General features: G+C 42.2%; 2 protein-coding genes across 2 annotated transcripts; one reads left to right on the top strand and one right to left on the bottom strand.

The window, feature by feature from the left end:
• Positions 1 to 1,234: 1,234 nt before the first annotated feature.
• On the top strand, positions 1,235 to 4,037 carry LOC118429479 (beta-galactoside alpha-2,6-sialyltransferase 1-like). The gene is made up of 3 exons (XM_035839974.1): positions 1,235 to 1,445; positions 1,757 to 2,161; positions 3,334 to 4,037. The coding sequence occupies exons 1-3, from the start codon at positions 1,265 to 1,267 to the stop codon at positions 3,561 to 3,563; spliced, it is 816 nt and encodes a 271-aa protein (XP_035695867.1). The 5' UTR covers positions 1,235 to 1,264; the 3' UTR covers positions 3,564 to 4,037.
• A 1,798-nt stretch (positions 4,038 to 5,835) lies between these two features.
• On the bottom strand, positions 5,836 to 10,372 carry LOC118429634. Its single transcript, XM_035840197.1, has 4 exons — positions 10,285 to 10,372; positions 9,809 to 9,845; positions 9,280 to 9,438; positions 5,836 to 7,999 (listed from the first exon to the last, which is right to left on the bottom strand). Exons 3-4 carry the CDS (start codon positions 9,320 to 9,322, stop codon positions 6,462 to 6,464), a joined length of 1,581 nt encoding a protein of 526 aa, XP_035696090.1. The 5' UTR covers positions 9,323 to 9,438; positions 9,809 to 9,845; positions 10,285 to 10,372; the 3' UTR covers positions 5,836 to 6,461.
• Positions 10,373 to 10,591: the final 219 nt, after the last annotated feature.

Below are 10,591 nucleotides of genomic sequence, written 5' to 3'. Positions count from 1 at the left end.
GACTACCTTCACAAAATGCTACGGGGAAGACTTCTGCATTTTCGCAAAACATTTGCCTTTCTATTAGTTACTTTTATTTCAGCGAAGCTCTGTCTGGGAACAGCCACGCCTGCTTTGTTGCTGAAGCAACATCATGGTACGTACTACGGACTGGACACAAATGTTCACCAAGCCTGTTACAACAAATATATCCGCCGGACTAACTTTCAACTGGAGTGTTACGCATGTGCAACGAAGTTTGGACACCTGCTGACCCAAGTACACCTTTCGACAGGTGAGTCACTAAAATATGTAAATCACCACTTTTGTAGCAAAACATCGGCCAGACGTTGTGTCTGGTAACCAGGGGGTTGTCAAGTTTGTGTCTCACATAAGTGACCGTCCTTCTTTCTTTCTTTTAGATAGTATGTTCCTGTGACGCTTTTGCTAAAGGGCACCACCATATGCGGTAAGTACCGCCATGTTTATTCTGCATTGAGGTAGCACAGAGGCGTAAATGCAGGGCTTGTTCAAAAGCTGAAAAAATCGTTCTTAGCGTAAAATTAACCATATACGCAGCCACAAGGCCTACAGTACAATTGATCATGAGTTCCTGTTACGCTTTTGTTGAAAGCACCACCATAGGTGGTAACGTTAAGTACATACTGCCATGTTTATTCTGCGTTGAGGTAGCGCAGAGGCGTACATACAAGGCTTGTTCAAAAGCTGAAAAATATTTGTTATTAGCCATATATATGCAGCCCCAAGGCCACAATTGGCCATAAGAGCGATCAGACGACGTACCAATGTCAATCAAGCTTAGGTGCGCTTTAGACTACGTTGGATGTCCCTGCGTAGGAGGATGACACCTACCAACATGCCAAATGTCATAAAGATACACGACCGCCTGGTGGTGTTAAGGCATACTTGTTACAGCTCTTACACATTCCTGATACTATGTTGTTTATGTTTTTGAAAAAAAAAGGAGATCAACGGAACACATATCATGCCAAAAAGGACACTACTACGCTTGGCTGCTGGACTACTTGTTTGTGCAGTGATTTATGGAATCTTGTTCGAGTCTTTGATGACCAGGCCTGCGTTAAAAGCCTATAAAGCTTTTGATGGTAAGCAAACGCAACTTCCAATGCTACGAAATGTCACACGACAGCCGTCAACCAATGGACAACCCGGACATACTAGGGTCTTAGTTGGAGCAGTGAAAACCACGCCGACTAACCACACGGAAATGAATCCGCGCGAAGTGTCCAAACTGCGACAGGAAATGTCGTGTAAACTGAAGAGAAAAGTTCCGTTTTCCACCATAACAAGGAAACAGGCACCGCAAGATAAAAACAAGGACGTCTTGCCGGAGGAGAGCCTGGAGAAGTTGGTGCACTTTAATTCGTGCGCAGTCGTCAGTAGTAGCCACGCCCTGAGGTTTCACTCGTACGGTCAGGAAATAGGTACGTTACAATGGTTAACGCTAGTTTACTTTTATCCGTGGAGGTTCCTATATCCGTTTGTTTTATAATTCAATATTGTAATAATGTTCCAATTGAAAACACCATCCGTAGATTTTATAACCTTAAATACCCTGTTTGTAAAAGCAAATATAGGTTACCCCGCGGATAAAGGTGAACTAGAATTACAAAGAGTATAATGTTTCACATCAAATCTTCGTGATTTTCGTTAAAGCCCTTCATACGTCTGGAGTCATATTGAGATTTGTTTCAAACGAAGCAGATGTCTTCATCGGGGTATCTTTTTCTTTCAGACAGTCACGATGCCGTGCTGAGATTCAACTGCGCTCCCACGCACAAGTTTGAACAGTTCGTCGGAAACCGGACGGACTTTCGTCTCATGAACACAAAAATCCCGCACGTGTTCTGCACAGAGGAATTCTGGAGTGAAAACAGTACCATGTTCAGACACGGGACACTGGTTGTCAGAAACATGAACGGTATCAACTTGGAAAGACAAAAGATTAGCACCAAAGGCGACAAATTTCATTGTTTTGACAACTTGATCAAATACAGGAAGACGTTTCCAAAAAGGGCGTTGCCTTTTATCCAGAGACCTCAATTTGGGAATGGTGTACTGGCGGAGTTGGTGGAGTTCTGCAAATCTACAAAAATGTGCGACACAAAGATCAGGCCAAGTTTAAGTTCGGGCATACTTGGTGAGGAGTTTTTGTTTCAAGTGAGGGTGTGAGGGTTAAGTTTAAAAACACTCATAACTCGCTAACAACGAAAGCAATCTACACGCAGTTTTCAGTTTACAACTTCCTACCAAGAGAAAGACGCTTTGAAAACACATTTAACTAACCCTAATTTTAGGTTAGGGTTTGGGGTTAGGGTTTAGGGTTTAGGGTTAGGGTTAGGGTTAGGGTTTAGGGTTAGGGTTTAGGGTTTAGGGTTTAGGGTTAGGGTTAGGGTTATGGGTCAGGGTTAGGGTTAGGGTTATACAATTGTGTTCACTGACAATTGTTTGAAATCAGAAACGTACTGTTTCCTTCAGTGGCTAAATTTAGCACTTAACGTCATGTGGTAAGTTTGAATAATGATAGATGTTGAAATCATTTTCTCTTGTGATATCAGCACTGCGTATGTACATGATTTTTTTTAAACACTAGTTTATCATTATCTATTCAAAAGGACCAAACGTGACATTGTTGCCTATAGGACAAAGAAAACATCTATGAACCATCAATCTGTAACGTCATAACGTTGCACCACAACAGGTTATAGTAACTTGCTTTGAGACGTTTTAAGGCCACGTTGATTCTATCATATGGATGACCCCCTCTGTAAACCCTAAAACTGATGCCAGCGCAAATGATAAAAAACAAAAGTGACAAAATAGAATTTGCCTTCCTTATGAAATTTGAGTGGTCGGGAAGGTTGAACAAATGACAGAGTATGGTATACCCAAGGATGTTAAAAGGCTAACCTCCTTGGTATACCGAACAATAGGTTCTTCATGTACATGTTTTCCCCACATCTCCCTGTTTGACTTTGGAATTGACTTTGGCATTCTACGACTGCATTATCTATTTCCGTATTATCTATAGTACCATCTTTGCATTATATGGCATGTATTTGCTAATCTTGCAGTTGTTTTGCATGACATACGGATTAAAAATTTCTATTTTTTGTTGTTGAAATTGACAAAATTGATGCGCGCGCGGATGTCATGCATAAAATTGGACCACTGATAGGGCCTAACTATACCACATTTTCAACTCTTATAATGTAACCATTTTGCCAAAATATTTTCGATGATGACTGGTCTTGTAAAAGCCTCATCACCGTGGTTTTTGTGCTGACCACGTGACTGCGTTCTGTTTTGCAGGTGTTGTGATGATGATGCACCTCTGTGACTGGATCTATGTCTACGAGCTCGTTCCTTCCAACAGGGACGACACGAGACTCATGTATTACTTCAATGAGGAGAAACAACATAGCTGGCACCCCTACAGCCATGAAAGAGTTTATATCAAGACGTTGTCACTGACTCCTGAAAAAGAAATAGAGGATACAGGCGTGGTTGTTTTGAAAGGGTTTTCCCATACCAAATGCTAGTGATATCTTCTTCGTTCAGAAGTACTGTAAATGCAGTTAAGTTCGCGGGGATTTAATTTCGCGGTAGCGGGAAAAGGGACTTTTCGCGGTGGTTTTAAGTTCACGGTAGCAACATGCACTGCAGTCTCTTACTGTTATGGAATAATGTTCGCGGTGGTTTTAAATTCGCGGTGAAGCGGCCACCGTCAAAACCGCGAACATTAAACCACCGCGAAAGTTTCTGCATTTTATGTGCGTAGTACTACACTATTTAACGGTGTTTTATCTTCTAGGCACTGAACTAAACTGAAGAGGAGTTAGCAATTTTCTTTTGTTTTGAAGGCTTGTGGGTTGTAGTTGTACGTGAAGCAATGCCCAGTAAGAGAGTTCAATATTTCGGTCAGCGGTTTCGAGGAAAGAAGCTGTACATGTTGCTATAGCCGAGGGACTTTGAGACAGGTCTTTGACAACAGTGTTGTGAGCTTACATGATAGCTTCATTCATGCCCGTAGCCAGGGGGGGTTCGGGGGGTTCGGAAGAACCCCCCCACACGCTCAAAAGGTCCGCTTTTTCAGGCTCGAAGGTCCACTTTTTCATGTCCAATATTTTTTTCAAAGGCATGACTGATTTGCATTTTTCCCTGATAGACATTTCAGTCAATCTTAGTGAGTCTATTAGCAAAATTTGCCCCAGAAAGTGCAGGAAATGGCTTTTCAGACGGTCCGGATTTCAAAATTTCCCCAGACCTCCATTGCGACGCCTCGCGCCTTTGGTGTCGGACTTGGTGAAAATATGTCGAGGGAGTTGGCCTCAAAGACTTACGCAAATGCCTTGTCTTTTAATAGAAATTCCATTAAACTTCGCAAGCGATTTTTGCCCGTCAAGATGCAGGAAATGGCGTTTCAGAGGGTCAAAATTTCAATTTTTCCGGGGGAGCATGCCCCCGGACCCCCCTAGGTAGCTCACGCCTTCGGCGTGAGTCTCGCGCCTGCGGCGCTCGTTGGTCCCACAATTACTAAAAAGAACCCCCCCAACCAAAATCCTGGCTACGGGCATGTCATTACTCGTAACGGTACCTACTGGACGTAGGAGCAAACCATCAATACTAGAATGTGCTTTAGGTGAATTAAAAGCTACATACAATTATTGCATTCTCACGACGGGAATTGAAAAGATCGTATCTCAATACCACAGCGATTCTTCGGTTGGTACATGAAAATAGAAGAGTCAGTAATATTAGATGACCCTCTATAATTGCATAGTTGCGGCTATATTGTAGGCTGTGTATTGCTTTGTTGTAACATGTTTGGTGTAGCATATGTTGCATTTCTTGTACAATACTCCGCCCTCTGTACGGTACAAGTATGGATAGTATCATCCACAAATGGTTTCACAACAAACTATGTTTTTTTTATTTTATTGAACATTTGATGAAGACAGGAAAGCATACAGCCAAGTTTGACGCCTCTCTTCCATTCAAACACAAAAGGTGTTCCAAAGAAACACTACGGAACATGTTATATGTAGTAACCCCATCTACAAAAGATCTCTATAGCTACTAACTAGGGCTGGGTACAGGTACAGAAAATTCAGGTCCAGGTACGGTTCAGGTCCAAAGGATCAGGTCCAGGTCCGGACCTGAACCTGGACCTGATGCAGTATGACTCATACCATTGGTCCATTTCACTACAACGAAATCTGTTAGGTGGAGTATTAGACTTAAACTGACGTTTTAAAATCCTACAACGCTAACTTCACCTGTACAATTGGCTGTAAAACTTGGTAGAAATTACTTTAAACTCTACACTACTTCAGTCTTGTTATTTTCTTCCACCTGCAAGCGCCAAAACGTGTGAATGCCTAATAAAATAATCTGTTAATTTTCTAATCGGTCCAACATCCGGTCCACCTAATTTTGTCAGGTCCGGTTTTTCTGGACCGGTCCAATAAGAAAAAACGGTTTTGTACCGGTACACTGTACCGATACCCAGCCCTACTACTAACCAATTGCAGACAGCCAACAAAATACACATATCGGATATAGACTTCAAGTGAAAGGAAACAATGTATGAATTTGCCAGGAAACAAATCAGCTCCCATACAACAATGAGTAAAAGGCTCGCCAACCGAAATAAACTAGATAACTCTCTACTTTTGCCCACACGGTTATTATAAAAATAGGATATTTGGTAATAAATTCTAAGTAAACCTCAGCAAACCTGCTTTATACATACAATTGCATTGTTGTTATATTTTGTGCAGCTGCATACTACTGATTAATTCCACACACAAATAATATCTAATACACATATATAATATACCATAGCACCCAGAGGTAAAGCAATATCCCTGTATATTAACTGGTAACAGCCTGTCAGTTTAGCTCATGGTTACATTTAGTTGGAAGCTGGGAAGCCATGGCGCAAATCCTGGGAAGAGCGTCTTCAGGAAGGGATAAACGTAATATTGGCGTCCCGTGTTGGTGAAGGTCCGTCAGTAATTATGATATAAGGGCTGTTTAAACATTGAAGACAGTTATGTCATCGGCTGTATCGACAAACACCTTCCATGTGAATATTACAGGAGACATTCATGAATTTTGATAAAGCATACGTGCATATCTTCGGTCAACTAGTTTACACAATAAAAAGATACTACAAAATTCTTATTATGCCATCGTACCAGTTAAATAATACGCGTATCTATCTAATTGTCACTATACCAGTAATAGGTTATGTAACTATCACTATGTACTGCGACGCCCGACAACCACTGGCTCTGACATGTACACGCCCTGACAACCATCGAGTACGGGCCCTGCCACGCCCTGACAACCATCGAGTACTGGCCCTGCCACGCCCTGGCAACCATCCCTCGACACCCAATGCCCCGACAACCGAGATTTTTCAATCAACTAGATCAAACCGAAGCTAACTTGCTTTCCCTCCACACGTTTTCAAACACCTCGGCAACTTCTGTCACCGAGAATAAGAAGTTAGCTGCATTGGGAGACACATTCTCCAGTATTGTCTCAATCCGATCACCAAGAACAGCAAAATTAGGATGACCAGTGCCATAGAGTTTTTGTGCGACTTTGAAGGCTTTGTATGCTGCGTCGTCACCCTTATACCCACCCACACACTCTGCAGTGTTACCCAACAACATGAACAGGTTTGCAATCTTCTTATGTTTCCTTCCATACTTCGGAAACAGTATAGCAAACGAGGCATAAAGAAGCTCTAACGTTTGTTCAGTCTGTTGCAGAGCAAGGTACATCTCTGCCAACGACTTGTAACACAGACCCAAGTGGGGATGCTCCTCGCCAAAATCTTTAAGAAGCAGTGGTTTCATTTTCTCACATTCTTCGATAGCGTTTGTAATCTGTGCTACGCCCATTGCACAAGCAGCTGCCATTCTCTGCTCGTTTATCACATTAACAGGATAGCGGTAGCTAATAGGGGATGTCATACTACGCGCCCTTTGATAGCAGTCTAGTGCACTTTTATACTGGCCTGTTTCTTCATAGTACCTGCCCATGAAGGAATAGTACCTCATCTGCCTGTACTTCGTCATACGATCGAAAGCTGGCGCTTTTTCACAGAGTTCGAGTAACTCTCGCGCTCGGTCAAACTTGCCCTGGTCCAGACATGCTCTCGACTCACTCAGTAATACTCCCAGGTACGACACACAGTCTTCGTTACACACTTGTCTCTGTTTGTTCACGTGGGTTAGGATTTTCTTTGCCAGAGAGAACGCCGTGCGAGCGTTTTGGAGGTTACCCTTCTTTCTTTCAAAGTCGCCGATAGCCCTGTACACTTTAGCTAAAGCTACGTCATCGGGTGTCAATACCGAGACATCTATGTCGTACTTAGTGCAAGTTTGAGTCAGACGGAAAGCCACCGAAACCTGGCCCATGCGGCAAAAACAGTACGCAATGTGCAGCGCAAGGTCAAAGTCAAGCAGATCCTCCTTATCCAGAGACTTGAGATAGTCGTAAAACGTCTTAACGTGTGGAAGAAGCTCCTTGCCTTTCTGCCAACTATCGTCATCTATGGTATCGTACACATTACCGACACATTGCGCCATGTGCATGAGAGACTTCTGTTTCTCTGTAGGTGAAAGGTGCTCCCAGATATCCCTTACCTTTGTGGTCAAGTATACCCGATTTTTCTCCACCTTCACCAGAGGCTCTACTACCTCTAACAGTGTGTTATACATATCCCTGATATTCCCCTTACTATCCCTCCCCCATTTTCTAGCCTGGAATAAGAGTTGTTCGATGAAGCTACGTGGAAGCTCCACGTCCGGAGAACAGCACGCCAAGACTTCGACGACTTTGGAGAGGGACGGGCGGACCTGGAGTTGTGCCTGGAGATGTCGGAGAGCAGGCGGGAAGGAAGAACGTCTTGTGCCTCTTCCTTCACGTTTAGGGCTGAAGAGGTCTGCTTCTGGAGCTGCTGCAAGAGTGATAATAAGAATTTATGTCACAGTGGAATAACCATGTCATCGTTCACCATGTTGTGTCCATTAGCACATAGCTAAGAAAGCTCTCTTGTTGTTTCTGAACCTGGTTGTATTTTACAGGGAAGAGTCGCTAGCCGTTCCTCTTTAACCCTATCCAGACCGGGGGGGCTAAAAGTGCCATTTCTGACGTCATATTGGCGTCAGTGTCGTCGTCATTGGCAACAAAAGACTTAGCAGACTTAGACAACAATACGATGACCTTTATAGTCATCGTTTTCTTTAATACCTTTAAATATAGCGGAAATTTCATATATAGACGATTTTAGCCTAAAATATGACATTATGATGTCATAATTACGTCATAACGACACCAAACTTACAGAAAATATAAAACTTTACTAGTACATCATCCCCTCCAAATTTTGTGATCGTAACCCAAGCCGTTTTGAAATCACGAAGGGGGGGTCAAAAGAGCATCCTATATCCGTTTGTTTTATACTTCAATATTGTAATAATGTTCCAATTGAAAACACCATCCGTAGATTTTATAACCTTAAATACCCTGTTTGTAAAAGCAAAGGATATAGGTTACCCCGCGGATAAAGGTGAACTAGAATTACAAAGAGTACAATGTTTCACATCAAATCTTTGTGATTTTCGTTAAAGCCCTTCATACGTCTTGAGTTATACTGAGATTTGCGGAATTATAGCGGAAATTTCATATATAGACGATTTTAGCCTAAAATATGACATTATGACGTCATAATTACGTCATATTACGTCATAACGACACCAAACTTACAGAAAATATAAAACTTTACTAGTACATCATCCCCTCCAAATTTTGTGATCGTAACCCAAGCCGTTTTGAAATCACGAAGGGGGGGGGGGGTCAAAAGAGCCCCCCCCAACCCCACCCCCCCTTCCCTGGTAGCCCAAAAAAGCCCGGTCTGGATAGGCTCGATACACCTCTTAAACAGGTGACCCCAACATTCAGCCCCAGCGCTATATCAACTAATTGGAACCAGGAGCTCAACTGTAGGGCAGCTACCAATTGAGCTACAGGGACATCCTCGTGTACAAAATATATCTATGTAATTCACATAAAAACAAAAAATCTTCCTAACTGCCTATATTTTCCTTTTCTCGTTTTCATCAACATATGTAATGTTTATAGGTCGGGGTTGCATAATTATCTACGACAAAGTTAATGCCAATTGGTTTTGTGCTAAACGTTAGAAGTGAAACAATGGCAAAGCAGCGTTGCACTAACCTTCATCGAGTCCGTCACCACTGGGGAGCTTATATATGCACATGGAGTTCTTACTCCCAATCTGGGCATTTTGCAAGCTGCTGTTGCTAATGTTAACGTTGTACGTGATGTATGTCTTCTTCACCACGGTTGTAGCGCCCGACGCACCCTCATCAGTTTCTGAAGGAAAAGAAGAAAGCAGCAACTGATGTCACTTTCATATTTACCTTCACGGGGGGACACGTTGTTTTGCTCAGTTTCTTCTTCTTCCATTTCAAACAAATAAGGTCAATGTTTAGGACTCGTTGTATCGCAAAACTCTGTCGTGTTTGGTTACATTATGTAGCCTTTCTAGTCTAAATATGATCCATGAGTGATATCTCTTGCATTTGTTTTGTCGTATCTCATAAGCATCTGCATGTACAATTTTCGGAAACAAAACATTCCCGCCTTAAAGTTAATTAGATGTTGTACAGTAAAATGATAGCGTAAGTGCATGGCCCATCAATTTCCATCTTAGAATCCTATAACTATCCAAGTGCTCACGCACCTAGAGAAGACTCCTCTTCTGTGCTTGAGCCACCATCCTTGGTGAAAGAGGTGCAAAAAATTGCAAAGTGTTATAATAAAATATGAGCAGCTTATGATCAACTGCAGAGATATCAACGATACCTCTACAGTCTACCAGGAACTGCAGAATAATTTAAAGAAATTGTGCTGCTTAGTACTATGTATATGTGTAGTACACAACTTGCAGTTGAATAATTATAAACTCCATAGCTCGTTCTCGGGTAGGCACGAGTTTAAATACTGATGCTTATCCATTACATAACGCTAGGTATTCTGAAATATTTATACAGAGAATTTAGAACTCTAGAAAAAAGTACAAGTACAGCAGCTAGCTGTCTACTTTAAATGAGCCGGTACAAATGCCATGCTGTACCTGCCAGATGAAAGAAAGTTTACCTAGTATACGGGGCATATGCCAACAGGTTGAGAAGTACAATATGTAGTTCGTAGTTTTACCGATAGGTGTCTCTCCTGACGGGTGCTCCTCCTATGATGACTTTGCTTGAGGCGTTTTTGGCGCGGACTACTTGATGAACCTGTTGTCGCCTCCTCGGCTGATCTAAGTCTTTTGAAAAGAAACTTGTATTGAACCTCTAGAGTTAAATACAAGGTAGACTTTACTTTAAACAGGTTGAAACCGTTGAATACATGTAACGTTATACGCCCATCATATCGTCCACAGACTAAACAGATACAAAGCAAAATTGGTGTAGGGCACCTCATGATCACCCTTGCCTGTATGTGTAACGCAAACCACGCTTTC

Source organism: Branchiostoma floridae, chromosome 13 (genome assembly GCF_000003815.2).
Source record: "Branchiostoma floridae strain S238N-H82 chromosome 13, Bfl_VNyyK, whole genome shotgun sequence".
NCBI lineage: Eukaryota > Metazoa > Chordata > Leptocardii > Amphioxiformes > Branchiostomatidae > Branchiostoma > Branchiostoma floridae.
The sequence above is the reverse complement of the archived record's forward strand: the minus strand, read 5'-3'. Positions and strand labels throughout refer to the sequence as shown.